This window comes from Astatotilapia calliptera, chromosome 15 (assembly GCF_900246225.1).
Source record: "Astatotilapia calliptera chromosome 15, fAstCal1.2, whole genome shotgun sequence".
NCBI classification, from domain to species: Eukaryota; Metazoa; Chordata; class Actinopteri; order Cichliformes; family Cichlidae; genus Astatotilapia; species Astatotilapia calliptera.
The window spans coordinates 31738241-31754290 of record NC_039316.1 but is presented as its reverse complement, the minus strand read 5'-3'; the positions used below and the strand labels follow the sequence as shown (position 1 = coordinate 31754290).

General features: G+C 41.6%; 1 protein-coding gene across 1 annotated transcript; it reads left to right on the top strand.

Moving 5' to 3' along the window:
- Positions 1-4193: 4193 nt before the first annotated feature.
- serinc1 (serine incorporator 1) lies at positions 4194-15020 on the top strand. The gene is made up of 10 exons (XM_026142395.1): positions 4194-4336; positions 4872-5033; positions 7598-7791; positions 9309-9388; positions 9608-9745; positions 10040-10209; positions 10497-10587; positions 13297-13438; positions 13575-13799; positions 14046-15020. Exons 1-10 carry the CDS (start codon positions 4298-4300, stop codon positions 14182-14184), a joined length of 1380 nt encoding a protein of 459 aa, XP_025998180.1. The 5' UTR covers positions 4194-4297; the 3' UTR covers positions 14185-15020.
- Positions 15021-16050: the final 1030 nt, after the last annotated feature.

Here is a 16050-nt window from a genome sequence, read left to right as displayed (position 1 = left end):
TCACACACACATTGGTGATGGCAGCTACATTGTAGCCACAGCCACCCTGGGGCGCACTGACAGAGGCGAGGCTGCCGGACACTGGCGCCACCGGGCCCTCTGACCACCACCAGTAGGCGACGGGTGAAGTGTCTTGCCCAAGGACACAACGACCGAGACTGTCCAAGCCGGGGCTCGAACCGGCAACCTTCCGATTACAAGGCGAACTCCCAACTCTTGAGCCACGATCGCCCCACGATACACGCAGTGATACGGGGGAGTCACTGTTTTCTGCTTCATACACTACTGGCCTCTATAGTCACCATCACTACTGATGACTGTAGAGCTCACTTGAGTACAGTGAACTCAATGTCATGTTCAAGAAACTAGTTTGAGATGATTTAAGGTTTTGTGACATTGCGTGTTATCCAGCTGGAGGCAGTCTTTTGAAATGGATACACTGCAATCATAAAAGGAGGGACATGTTCAGCAACAATACTCAGGCTGTGACATTTAAATGATACTCAGTTGGTACGTGCCAAAAAATATCCTCCACACCACACCAGATGAAGCAAGGCTTTTATGTTCAAGCCTAGAAGTGATAGATTTCGATATCACACTGTTTTGTCACTGTAACGTTTGTCCTGTAAAGCATCCACAGGACACGGGTGTGGGGACAGCAATACCTTCATTAATACTGTGGTTTCAGGTTCACTGGGACACAGTCACTCCCGCTCTCTGCTGTCACGTCCACTCTTCCGCCTCTGACTGTCACTGCGAACATATAAAGAGTGACAATCACCTTCACTTCCCAGCACACCTGTTCACCCCGCCCCTGCGCCGCCCCGGGAGCTCACTGCGTCATCCCTCCTCTGCAGCCGGCCAGAGACCACACCCACGCCACAGTCACATGATGCTAAACAGAAGCTGTCAACTCAGCTCTGTACAGTGGGCAATCATAATGAAGCAGTTCAACTTGTAGATTCAAGCTGCACTGCTCTTCATACTTTTGGCCACCAGATGCCACCAGCGAGGACGGTGTCGAAAAGCTTCGAGTAACAAACCCTTTTTCAAGACCAGCTTCAGTGATTCACAAAGCTTCATTTTGCCATCACTAATCTAAGGAGCTTGGAAAGAAAATTGACTGGAAGGAAAATTTCCAGGACCTCCTTAATCCCAATGACATCTTCTGTAGAGGAAGCAGAATCTGGGTATGAGATTCTTGATAGGGAACCCTTCACCTCTGGTGTCCACCATCCAGTGCATGGATTATCGCCATGTCAGGTACCATCTTACAACCACAGTGCCTTGCAACAGCCTCAGCAATGGAGGTGTTGAGCACGGTCCATTCAGCTTATTGTCTCCAGCCTCCTTCAGAATGATGTTAAAGTCATGCTGTTGAAATACTGTTGAAGGAACTGAGATCACCTTCTGTTGTAAGAGTGATCCAATGTTAGCATTCACACTTTAGTGAGAGGTGAAACAGATTTGACCTAAGGGACAATCTTTTTTTTTTGTAACCAGTTAGAAGATTTTGGCTTTTATGAATAATAGGATGAAATCTCTATCAGTCATCTGCCACCCAGCTGATAGAGATTTCCTTTCCTGCAATAATAACACCTACAACTGAAACGGCTCCGACCTGTAAGGTCAAAAAGGGCATCGGAATCACTTTCACAGTGGAACAAAGAAATTCACCGCAGTTGCGATAATAATATGCGCATCTGCTGCAGCCACAGGTTTGGATGGTCGTTAAAATGGAGAGATATCTGACGAGAAACATGCGTTGCATCTGAGACAAACGAGGCAAATGCTGATAATAAGGCAAAAAGGAAATACGATGAAGTGTATCTTGCTCTTGGTTTCACGGTGAATGTGATAGGAGATGAAAAGAGACCGGTGTGTATTTTATGTTTGAGAACTCTGGCAGTTGACAGTATGATGCCCAACAAATTAATAAGACACTCAGAGACATTACACCCCAATGACATCCATAAGACACTTGACTTCTTTCAAAGAAAATTGGAGATTACCGTCAGCAGGAAAAAAAAATAAAAGCTCTAACCTGAGATTCTGGCGTTTCTGGCAAAATACATTTATATTTAAAAATGAACTCAGGATTTAATGAACGATATCGTGTTATTCAAACTAAAATCGATTTTACTCAGAAAATCTATCATCGAAACCCACCCCGAGTGAGTCTGGCTGGTGTGGAGAGGGAGCATCCACTCATGGATAGAAAGCTGTGGGCATTCTGCTTCTATTTGGCACGTCCTACCTCTGTGAGATGGAGTGAGCCTCACTGAAAACAAAGTATAGATCTAGGTTGAACATTGAACATGACTTGACAATGGCGGTATCAAGCCTGCAACCACAGGCTCAGTGCAGCCACTACGAGTGACAAGTATTAAACTCTCACTAAATTATATATTTTTTCATCTCTGTTCATGAGTTTCTGGATTTCTTTTTTCATAAGACTAAGACTGAACTTTATTTTTGCATTTCTGGCAAAGTTCACATTCTGTGTAACTTGCTGCTTTTTTGAAGAAGTGGTGCAGACTAATGACACAGTCTAGTGACAAAAGTTGCAAAGTTGTTTGAAATGAAAGTTGTTGTAGTCTGAGGTGGTAGTCTGTAGCACGGGGGGCCCCACAAGGAACAGTACTTGCCCCTTTCCTCTTCAACCTGTACACTGCAGACTTCAGTTATAACACAGACACTTGCCATCTCCAGAAGTTCTCAGACGACACCGCCATTGTGGACTAGGCGTCAGAGGGAAACGAACTGGAATACAGGGGGTCATCATCAATGACTTTGTCAGCTGGTGTGAACATAACCATCTTCATATCAATTCCAGCAAGACGAAAGAGCTGGTGACTGACTTCAGCAAGAAGTCCCCCCCTACATCAGTGAACATCCAGGGTTTGGACATTGAAATGGTGGAGGAGTACAAATACCTGGGTGTTCACCTCAGTAACAAACTGGATTGGTCCGCAAATACAAATCCCCTTTACAAAAAAGGTCTAAGTCGTCTTCACCTGCTATGGTGGCTGAGATACTTTGGGGTGAACAGGACTCTTTTAAAGGCGTTCTTCTACGACACTGTGGTGGTGTCTGCTATCTTTTATGCTGTGGTCTGCTGGAGTGGTGGAATGGCAGAGAGGGACAGGGGGAAACTTAATAAACTGATCAAGAGGGCCAGCTCTGTCCTGGACTGTCCACTGAAGTCCATCAAGCAGGTTGGCGAGGAGAGAATGTTGTCTAAGCTAACATCCATCATGGACAACACCTGCCACCCCCTGTATGAGACTGTACTGAGCAGCCTCTACAGCAGCCTCTATTACATGGTTATCTCACTCATCACCAGTTTAATTGACATATCATATGTTTTTAATTGCTGCTACTCACTTGCAGCTTGTTTGTACACTGTATATTTCACCAGGAGCATTTATACACCCCCCACACTTATGTACATATCTCTGTATGTATATCTGTGCATACGAATTTCGGTTGCTGTGTATATAGGACTACTTTGTGTCTATATTCCTCTTGCTATAAGAGCTGTGTGACACCCAAATTTCTAATTCGTGGGATAATAAATGTTTATTCTATTCTATTGTTTGTTTAAAAGAAAAATGAATGAAGAATTCATTGTGAATGTGCTTATTATCAGAACAAAGTTGCAGCTAGGCTTTTCTGTCTTTGTTTTGTTTTTGTCTGTGGCGTGAAAATCTTTCCTCCTGCATGTAGTGAATGATGTAAAAACGTTGACAACCACTGGGGCTTTGACAAATTTGCTATAAGGAACACATCAAGCCATAAACTCATATACTGAGGAAATGCTTTAAAGAGGCCTAAGAAAAGACTAAAGCTGTCTTCTGTAACAAGTTCAGAGTAAAAATGTCTAAGCTCAGACTTAAATATGTCTGTTTTCCATGAATCCCGGTCAGTCTGTTGCAAGGTAAAAGCATGATTTAATATTGGTAGCCAACTGTTTAATGATAGAAAATATTTTCTTTGATTGAGGGATTAAAGTAATTAGGCCTAGCCAATACTTTCCACGTACAGTTCTTTGTAAGAAATGGGCTATCAGACTATTTCTGCGTATTTTTCTTCCTTTTTCTAGAGTTCCGTTTTGATTTGGATTGTTTTCTATAACTGTCCTGTAGGGGGCAGCCAAGCGGTGAACGGCACCGACACTGTCGCCTTATGACGCAAAAGAAGCCAGTGTCCGGGCGTCAGCCATCTTCTCTTAAATTGTCAACCGAGCTCTTGGAGCGGTCTGCTGTTGGACAACAAAAGAACAACAACAGCGATCATGGGAGCTGTTTTGGGTTTGTGCTCGATGGCAAGCTGGGTCAGTATCATTCTTCATTTGACTGTGAGAACAGTTTTAACAGCGACAGGACGTTTTAGCTGCCTCGATTTAACAAATGTTGCAGTGACTGCGCAGGAGGAAAATGTCAGGCCAACACGATGAGCGTCTGTGGCGCAGACATACTAACATCACCGTTTGGCTCATAACACACTTTAGTGATTCAGTTACTGTGAGCGTGTTACTGCGCTTTTAGTTAGACGGAGCCGATTATGCGAACCATCGCCGTACTACCTCCCATCCAGCAGGCCTGTTGATGTTCATGTTACAGTGATGGCTCGTAAACACACTGTCCGTGAAATGAAAACACCGGGGTGTGACGTTAGCTCAACCTTGTAAACACAGTGCGGTATCCGCTGCACGCAGCAGGTTCGTGTCATGTGAAACGGACAGATACACTTACAGACACGAGGTGCTTCTAGGAACTAAATGATTACCGTTATTCCTGTTAACCAATGAGCTTTGAAATATCTGTGCTTAACTCTAATACTCGACTTGTTCCCATGTGTGTATGTAGATCCCGTGTCTCTGTGGCAGCGCCCCCTGTCTGCTATGTCGATGCTGCCCCAGTGGAAATAATTCCACAGTGACTCGCCTCATCTATGCCTTCTTCCTGCTTCTGGGAGTGGCTGTTGCCTGTATCATGTTGATGCCTGGCATGGAGGGCCAGCTCAAGAAGGTACGCAGTGTTCCTGACATAAAACTAGCCTTGGAATATCTCCTGCAGCACAGAGATGTCACAAGTTATGAAAACACTCTCATGGATATTTTAGTTTGCTAAGGCTTTAACAGGATTCTGCAGTGAGAGTAAATATAGTTTGGTTCATTGCTCCTAATTATGTAAGACACATGGTCCTTGTTTGCTGTTAAGTAGCTTACCAGTTGTTAATCACCGTATTCTCCTAATGAGCCATACCTGCCCGTTCCAACTGTTAAATACTTAAATATGTGTGATATTCACACCAAGAGAACTATACACGGCTGTGAAAATACTGTGATCTTTCCTCTCACGTGGTAACTGTTTTTATGTTGATCCCTACAGTGGCCTCAATCCCCTTTTTTCTGTTTGTGCAGCTTTGTTGTATAATATCGGCTATAACAAAATAATCTGGTGGGATGTTTGGAAAAAAGTTTTAACGGTGTTCAGTCGGCCGTGTTTGGAAGCTGCAGTGCTGTGAAAAACCTCATTCTTTGGGGGGGTTTTTTGTTTCTCAACTAAGCAAGTGAGACAACACTCTAATACTAGAATAACTGACAAGTCAGAAACACTAAGATAATATGTTACATTTGAGAACAGTTTAGTGGAAAATGTCAAAAACTAATAAAAAGGCATTTCAAACCATTAATCCGATTCTTCAGTGCTGTTTAGATGGGCGCCACCTCTTGTCATTCATCATCAACACGTTATACTCAAAATAGACACCAAAGAGGAAAAACCCTTCCGATAAACCAATGTTAAATATGTTATGGAAACATGTTCACGAATTATTAAAATAGGACAAATGAACATCTGAAAAACTAAAACTGTAACTGAACAGTGTGGCACTGCATCATGAACGATGCACACTGTTTGAAAATTCATGACAACGACTTCAATAAAAGTTCAAATCTAAAAATAAGAAAACAACAAATTTTGCAGCCATTTTTTCCGTTTATTGAAGTCTGGTCGCGGGGGCAGCAGCAGGGGAGCCCAGACCTCCTTCTCATCACCTCCTCGAGGTTATCCGGGGAAACATCCAGCCATTGGTGTGTCCTGGGTCTGCGCTGCGGCCTCCTCCGATATGACGCGCCCAGCTTAGACACCTTACCCAGGAGGTGACAGCTTTAGCCATCTCCTTTTTGTGTAGAGCTGCAGCTACTCTACTCTGAACTCCTCCATAATGATCCAACTCCTCAGCCTCGCAAAGGGAGAGACCATCCGCCCTTCGAAGAAAGCCATTGTCCGCCGTTTGTATAGCTGTCTCAATCCAGGCCATCACTATTAGAATAACAGATTTTTGGTGTTTTTTCAACAGTGCTCCATCTAGTGGCAGATGGCTGCATAACATTTATGATCCAACAATTTACCAGCATTAGGCATCAAATCTGGTACCAAATAGTGACAACGATTAGTCGGCTAGTCGCAAACATCACTAATTTTTCACATTTGAACATTGACAGAGATTATCCAAGTAAATGTAAATATTTTTTTAAATGATAATTTGATTTAATGGAAAAGCTACAAATGCTCTAATGGAAAAGTTATTGCCCCTCAAACGTAATAACTGATTGCATCCTCCTTGTTTTGTGATAACTGACGGTGAGTGTACCACATCACTGTGGAGGAACTTTTGCCCCCTCTTTGCAGAATTGTTTTAATTCAGCGACAAAAGAGGATTTTAAGTTCATGACCTTGGTTAAATTTAAGTCCAGGCTTTGACTAGTCAAATGATCATTGGACTGGTTCTTATGTAGCACTTTTGTACTCTACCTGAGCACTCGGTGCTTTATTCAACTTGTCTCTTTCACCCAAGCACTTTTTTCTACGTTTTTCTATGCTGGATCTATCTAGCTCTATTTTTTTCCATTTAACATTTACACACATGCATCCAATGAATGCGGATATTTGGCATGCAGACTGGAGAGATGGAACCACCACTTGCTGTTGTGCTTTGGGTCATTGTCCTGCTGCATAACCCAAGTGTGCTCAAGCACTTTGACCGCTGTATAAGAACCAGACCAATTTCCATTTTCAAGATAGCTTTGTATGGCCTTGTGCAAGCAGTTGTGTTAGTGACATTAAGCAACACTAATTGTCTTAAAACAAAAGCAACTACAACAGATTCAGTTCAGATAACTTTTCTCTTAATAAATGAAATCATCATTTTAAATTGCTCTCTATTGACTCAGGTTATCTTTGTCTAATACTGAAATGTGTTTGCTCTAAAATATCTAAGCGTGACATATCTGACCAAAAGAAAAGTTAGAAAAGAGGCAAATATTAGCTTTGATGTATCCAGTGGTGGTGTTTGTATGACCGACACGTCGTTTGAGTACAAAATGCAACATGTTAAAGGATAATTTTGGCTAGCTCATGTCCAGCCTGCACTTGACAGGTGGATAATTGACCTGTGGGATCTCTGTGGATTTTCTTTGGCTCGCAGTACAGTGCCTCTGTTGCATCCAGTGGCTCCTTTGCCCTTTCGTGGCGGGTGCTGCACTACGACACACCTGTATACATTGTCTCTTTTTATGTTGCTCTAGATTCCAGGTTTCTGTGAAGGAGGGAGGGGTTCGTCTATTCCTGGTGTGGAGGGACATGTGAACTGTGATGTGCTGGTTGGCTACAAGGCCGTGTACCGTGTTTGCTTCGGAATGGCTATGTTCTTCCTGCTTTTCTCTCTGCTCATGATCAAAGTCAAGAGCAGTAAAGACCCCCGTGCTGCACTCCACAACGGGTGAGTCAGCATGTCCATCTTCCACATCATGTCTGCTATGACACAAAGTCAGGTTTTATTGAGATTTGATGGATTGATTACTAGGGCTGGGTATCGTCACTGATTTCTAGAATTGATTCAATTCCGATTCACAAGGTCCCGAATCGATTCGATTTGAATCTGGGAAATTTTGACAGTCAGAAATATTATAATTCAGATCAGTACATTTACATATTTTTGTATCTATTAAAAGGAAGCTGACACACGCAAGACTTTATCAAAGGTGTGAGCATCACAGCAGAGGCCTTTGTGTCAAAGTAGCTGAAGATAAAACACAGAAAAACATGAAGGTGATTTTCCTGGCCTGGGATTTTATAAAAAATATTCTGCAGTACATCAAAAACGAAAGAAAACCATTAATCAACACATGAACATTACCTCTGAAGTTACAGCGGTTTTATTAGAGACACGGCTGAGCGTTTTGCATTTTGCTTAATTTTAAAAAGTTTAAATTTGTTCAGTATTGAACGGCAGAAATTATGTTTACTTTTCGGAAGTAAGTAAAAGGGAGGAAAAAAAACGTCGGCTGACAGCGCTGTAAACAACGGTAGACTTGTGCGTAACAAGCAAGCGAATAATGCAGAAGAGAGAGAGAGAGAGAGAGAGAGAGAGCTGTGCATGAAGTGTGATTTTTATCCTGAAAAGTCAGCAAAAGTCAGAGGGAATTCATGACGATGTTTATGTGAAGCGTAGTTTGGATCTTCTTTTGCTGCTGGTTCGGTCAATATTGTTTGGAGAGAGATCAAACTAACAGCCATATGATCAGTGCAAAAAGGGCCTAAACACAGCGCAGACCCGCGGATCAGAATCAGCAGCTTTCGGCTTTCAGCCCCGACCGTGTCCGTGCCGTCGGGTGAGAAAGGCGACATCTCACTGATTCTGATCCGCGGGTCCCGCTGTGTGTTTATATCTTTGTGCAGAAGTCGTGTTCCTGCTCTCATTTACTGTCTTAGCTGTTTGGTGGTTGTTGAAATTTTGTGATCTTTCACCTGAGATTCTGGCACTTCGGGCAAAATACATTAATATTAAAAAATCGATTCAGGATTTTAATGAATCGATTTTACGTTATCCAAGCCAGAATCGATTTTAATCAATAAATCGATTATAAAAACCCACCCCTATTGATTACCTGCTTTAAACATGCCAAACATATCATGTTATTAGAACATGTGACAAGCTGGAACGTGTTGTTGTTATAGCTCACATCAAAACTAGCAGCAGGGAGTGAAAGGCCATCTTTACTGCGGAACATCCCACTTAGGACTGCAGCTAGTGATTATTTTCATGAATATAAGAAGCATTTTCAATTAAATTCAGTTTTATTTAAATAGCACAGCACCAGATGTGTTGCTCACAGTTTCCTGATGTCCATCATTGCACGTTTAAAACATGTTACCATTAATGTACTTGAATGACAACATCTGCAAACGTTTTCAGCAGTAATCTGATTGTTAATTTCTTTATGTTCTGTTTGTCAGGTTTTGGTTCTTCAAGTTTGCAGCAGCTGTTGCCATCACTGTTGGATCCTTCTTCATCTCAGAAGGGCCCTTCACTACTGGTAACTGTTTTTGGTTCACTCTCACTTAGTCCAATTGATTACATTGATCATTGATTGCACACACACACCTTGTTTCATTTTACAGTGCACATTAAAGGACAAGAATAAAGAAATGTGAATGTGCCAGATTAAAGCTCTCTATTCATCTCACACTAAACTGGAGGTTTCATTATATTAGTGTCCTTTGTGTGACGTTCTTTCTCTCACTCTGATCCACAGTGTGGTTCTACATCGGTATGGCGGGGGCCTTCTGTTTCATCCTTATCCAGCTTGTTTTACTCATCGACTTTGCCCATTCTTGGAACGAGTCCTGGGTGGAGAAGATGGAGGAGGGCAACTCTCGCTGTTGGTATGCAGGTATGATGACAAGTGATAGAGGATACTCGTGGAGATGACTAAAGAGCTCTGTCTTTGATCTAATAGATTTGAAGTGCAGACAAAAATGTTTTGGTCATAGCTGGAAAAATAGGATTTACTTAAGACTTATTTTTATGTTATTAATTACAACAGTCACAAGAAATAATTCGGTGTACGCTTGGGTGTATTTGTTTTATATGACAAGTAAACAATTCAAGGTGGTGTTTCCATCAGCTGGAAAAGATTAACACAACTCTATGTTAATGAGGTTTCTTTGTTTTTGTATGTTCACAGCTCTGCTGTCAGTCACCACAGTCAGCTACCTGCTGTCTCTGGTGTCTCTGGTCATGTTCTATGTCTACTACACCCACTCTGATGGCTGCACTGAAAACAAGGTCTTCATAAGCATCAACATGCTCCTCTGCATCGCTGCCTCCGTCATGTCCATCCTGCCACAGATCCAGGTTCACACCACTTCTTGTGTACATTAGATGACTCGACATGTTCAGCTTTTATATGTAGTAGTAAGATGCATTAATCATATTAACATGACAGGATATGTAGGGCTTTATTATGAAGTGATGTTATGCAATGTAACACTAAAAGAATAATGGCATGAATTATAGCAAGATGAGTCAGACATGAGATGATGGAGTCATGGAGGTGTCGCCTAATATAATTCAGAATGTGTCATGTATCAAAGTTGTTGTTAGAAATTAGAGATAACTGATGTGTGGTGTGTCATGTACAGGAGTCCCAGCCCAGGTCTGGCCTGTTGCAGTCTTCTCTGGTGACATTGTACACCATGTACCTGACCTGGTCTGCTATGACCAATGAGCCTGGTAAGAAAACAAAAGCTTTTCAGCCTGCTGTGTTTTGCAGTGTACTGGTATGTAGGGCTGCTCGATTATGGCAAAAATGATAATCACGATTATTTTCACTGAAATTGAGATCACGATTATTTGACGATATTTATTTAACCCTTTAAGACCTACTATAGAACCAAGTCCACCAGAGCTTATATTATTTTTATTTATTTTTTTTACATGCTGTAGTGCCATTTGTGGGAGCATTTCAAGTTGCTATACATCAATACAACTGTTATAGCCCATATTTTAATAATATGTATGCATGAAGTCCATAGTAATTACATAAATTGCAAAAAAGTGCAATAAACTACAAAAAAAATTGAAAATCGCTTTTGTTTTGTTTACATATATTTCTACTTGGAGAAATTTAAGAGGTTTATCCCTCAAAACTTTAAATACAATAAAGTTGCAAAAAATAGTTTCCCACCACAGGAAATTTATTTTGAGTGTCTTCATAGTTTTATTTTGGAGATACAGCAATTTTTATATACTGCAGGAAAAACAAAAAACAATCCTATGATGCAAATTTGCAAAGAAAACAGCATGTGCCTCATTTCACTGTGGGAAGTGTTACGAACAGCTGATAGGAACGGCAAAGCGTGTTTCTGGAATATTATGTTTTTGTTCCTGCAAGCGCTTTTTATGCAATTTTTGCAAAGCTATATGTGGAACGAAACCGTGACCGAGGACAAGCTGATGGCATAAGATGTAAGTACAACTCCTCCGGTTTCATATGCAAAACAAATTATTGCGCTAGCTTACACGGTTCAGGTTCTACAGGGATTTAAAAATAGTTACACAAAACGGAGCGTGCTGCTCTGACCGGCTTTAAAGGGTTAACAATGACTTTAAAAAAATAATATAAAATAGTGTGCAACACCACTGAAGTTTGTTTTTTTTAACCTCTCTTTTCAACCAACGGCAGTCACTCTCCAAATAACTTCTGCTTAGCTTTCCGAGCTTCCCTCGGGTCCTCTTAATCAGCGGTCTCCACCCTTTTTTGCGCCACGGACAATATTTTCACGGACCGGCCTTTAAGGTGTCGCGGATAAATGAGGGAGGGGCTAATAATCGGCTCAGTCATTTTTAATGATCGTTGAAAGCCCAGATCGTAATCGTGATTAAAATTCGATTAATTGAGCAGCCCTACTGGTATGTGCCCATAACTGACCCCCAGACCCAGGCCTAGCCCCACACACACAGATACACGTCCGTCCACATCTACCCCATGCTCTGACGTGAACGGACAGGTGCCCGCCCAAAGCCAGCAGTGATCCCGGAATGCTGCTTTGAGAATCAGTTTGACACCAACGGATTTCAACTTTATTCTCAAACTGATCAATAATAGTTTTTATCTAATGTGGGCCTGTGTATTTTTGGGATGCTTCATGCTGCATCGATCTATTGTGTGATTTATCAGTTCCATTCTCTCCACATGGTCACACTCTACTTGTGAATATGGGTGTTTCTATTGGTCCAGATAGATCCCACAAGGAAAACTGTTGTGTTAGAGCAGCTGGACAAAGAATAAAAATACTGCAGTGTACAATAAACAGAGTGCCACAGATGCCTAGTGCGGACGCTAATAAATGCACATGCAAAGATTTACAAATACAACAGTGATTTTTAAAAAAGTAGCAACGAAGTTGATTTAAAAAAAACAGTAAAATTAAGACTGACGTTTTGCAGAGTACTGCAAATTGTGTTGATAAATATGTCCACTATTAATCTAAGAAACTGCTGCATGAAGGTATAATACAAAAATATGTGTGGGATGGTTTGGCTAATAGGTGTGATCTGCTGTCGTAGAACAAGTAGTTACTGTACTGTTCTCTATAAAACAGTAGGAATGAGTTTCTGTAGTGTTGTTTGAGGCAGCGGGGTTGAATCACACTGAGGAAGAATGAAGGAAGGAGCTTTGCTGCCTTCGAAGTGTGGAGTGATGCTGGCTTGTCCATAATGGAGAGCAGTTTGTCCCTCACCGACTCAAAGCCTATGGACTCTGGCGCTGATGCTTTCCGCCAGCAGACAACAGCAAATTAGATGGCCAGACTGGTAGATCACCTCCAACACATTAAAGGATCTGAGCTTCCCCTTCTTATAAACAGCATCAATGTAAACTACCAGTAGCTCTCCACTGTTTCCACCTCCTCACCCATGATGTTGATGGGCCTAGCTGAAGACTTTTTCTTTTGGAAGTCAACTGCCATCTCTGTTGTCTTGATTACATTCAGAACGAGGGGATTTCTTCCTCACCAGCTCTCTGTACTCTGACTCCTGCCCACCCTTAGTACATCCAACCAGTGTAGTGTCGATGGTGATCCAGTGCTTGTTGTTAGGAAAACTGCATACAGTCCTGGTTGGGACGATCCTCACAGAAATGTATACAGTCAGTGATGTAGTCTGTGATGCTATAGCTATCATTTCCATTTGGATCACAGAACATGTCTGTAGTGTCAGAGCATTCCTGCAGGGCATTGCTGTCTTCTACCTCTTCACTGGGTTGGTGGCAACAGGAAGGAAAGGAAGTACAGGAGCACACTAAGAATATAGATGGATAGAACACCTTCCTGAATGCTAAACGCTACTGATACCACTGACATGTAGTGCATTTGAATAGACTTCAGTGGCTGTGCAGATGACGGTAATTAGATAATTAAAGAATCTCTTCTTGTCTCTCAGACAGGAAATGTAACCCAAGCCTTCTGGGCATTATTGGGCTAAACACCACAAGTCCTGGCAGTCAGAACCATGTGGTTCAGTGGTGGGATGCCCAAGGGATTGTGGGATTGATCCTTTTCCTCATGTGTGTCCTTTACTCCAGGTATGGAACTCCTTAATTATCTTTGTAATTCTAAACTTGCAAACACCCAGACAACTAAATGGTTCATTTACTAACCCGCAGGCTGTCTCTTTGTGGATAGCACGATTCTAACTGTAGCCCTCTGTTTATTCGTCAGCATCCGCAATTCATCCAATGCCCAAGTCAACAAGCTGACTCTGACCAGTGATGAGTCTGCTCTCATTGAAGATGGGCCTCAGACGGACAGCTTTGAGGAGGGAAACGGCCCCAACAGAGCTGTGGACAATGAGAAAGATGGTGTCACGTATTCTTACTCTTTCTTCCACTTCATGTTGTTCCTTGCGTCGCTCTACATCATGATGACCCTCACCAACTGGTATAGGTAGGTTTCACGCTGTAGGAGACCTGTATAAGTCTGTCTTTGTACTTTATATTTGTTATTTCATGGGTTTTGTCCACAATAAGTTTAAAGTTGCGCAGTCTTCCATAGTCAGAGACGTTACCTTTGCTCTGGATTTCTTACCTCATATGTGGGGTTTAGGTCCAAATAAGGCGCGTTTTGTGTTTCTGCTAAGGTATATTATTTGGATAGAAGCAACTAGTCCACTTTGTTTGTGTGTGTCCGCAGCCCTGACTCCAAGTATGAGGCCATCACCAGCAAGTGGCCGTCTGTGTGGGTGAAGATCTCCTCCAGCTGGATCTGCATCGCACTCTATGTGTGGACATTGGTGGCTCCACTGGTCCTGGTCAATAGGGACTTTGACTGAAACTGCACACTGTCCCACTGCTCCAAATATTGAAGCTTTCACCTGTGTTTTGTTACTGCAAATTAAGAAACTTAGTAGTTAAATAACATTGCATGAGTCAGTGCTGAAGGAATGGTTGTTTATTGGCTCTGGTGAGTTGCTTGTATTGCTGAGTGTAGCTACATAACCAGAAGGTGATGAACTAGTCAGGACGTTCATGTGTTTTGTTTTGTTTTTGTTTTTTCCAGCTGTGACTTCAGCCCATTCTCATGAATCCTTAACAGTTCATTGCAGTCATTAGTATATCCTGTTAAACCCAGTGACGACTTGCACGTTTTTCTTTGAAAACTCGACGTGATGTTAACAGTAGTTGTATCTGAAAAGGTTCCTATGATCCTGCGTGCACATCAACTCTGCACTGTAATGTTCTGTATGCTGTTTCCTGTTTAAAAAAGGGAAAAAATGTTTTTATTCTTTTGAGTTGTGCATGAGCAGCTGTGACATTTAGAAGCAAGAGTAGGTTCCCACTGGCTCCATCACCCTGCGTGAGCAGTGTTGTGCATATGTGTTGGTGTAGATAGTTCTTCTTTATATTGCACATGTCTGCACACGCTCAGCTAATTGAGTAACAAGATGCATTCTTGTTTTTGTTGCTTCTGACTTGCTTTTTGATAACATTTGTGGTTTTGACTGCTTGACAAGCTTCCTGATAAGTTCTTGCGTAGCGCATTAGCTTGTTTCAGACATATTGTGGATGTGTTTGACTCTCATCTGTGATATTTTTTTTTCTTCTTGACCTAACAGTATATTGTAACTGATTTAATAAAAGAAATATGGGCGGGGGGAGTCAAGTCTAATTTGTTGTTGTTTGTTGTTTAGCTGGGTCGTACACAGTTGTCAGCTTCACCATTATTTGGTAGGTCCACCAAAACACTCATTGAGCTCTGAACCTAAAGGTCTCCTGTGGTAATGTGTCACACAGTGTTCAGTCATTTGTTTCCTGAAAGGAAATCTCATCTCATCATGCTTAATACCATTAAATCCAAGCTGAAATCACAAGATGAGATGGCAGTAACATGAAAAACCACCAGGGTAGTGGCAGGAAACTCTAAAGTTATTTTTCTATTTATAGGCGTTTACATTTATCTTCAATTTTGCTCACTTCTTTGTAGTTTGCGTCCAGGCAGTTAGACCTGTATTTTATTTTTTTAAGTGCTCATCAACGACAGTTTTCCACTTTCTGGATATCTTGCAGTGTTCTTCAGTTTATGCAGGCCGTGTACCAAAAGATTCAGGTGGAAATCTTTTGTACCAAATATAATCTTCATCTATAATACAGTACTGCGCTCTGCAGATATTAATTTCAACTGCTGTAATAAAGGAATGTATCAAATAGAGGACAAATAAAGTGCATCTCTTCTCAGTGCTTGTATGTCAACATTTGCAAAGGATTCCTTTTGTTGCAGTGAGGTGTAGAGCTCATCAAGTAATTATTGAGTATTCCACCAATTAATCAGATAAATCATTTTCTTATTAATGAACAATAATAAATATTCAAAAGGTGAAAATTTCCATTTTAGCTACGTCTGTCTACGTGCCCTAGTTAAATGTAACTTCAATGCAAAAATATATAAATACTCGAGTACATTCAGAGGTCAAATAAAATAAGCAATGAACACAAGCTAAACTAAGGCATAAAAATATAACCTGTCTCTGATGGGTTTCTGACAATAATGGGGGCAAAGAGTAGATACGTGCAGTGGTTGGGATTTGGCTATTCCCCTGCCGCTCCTCGTTTCAACTATTTCTACTGCAGATCCCACAGATCAGTCACCCGTCTGCTCACCAGCTTGAAACAAGGAATAACAGTTTGCCTTCTCTGCTCAG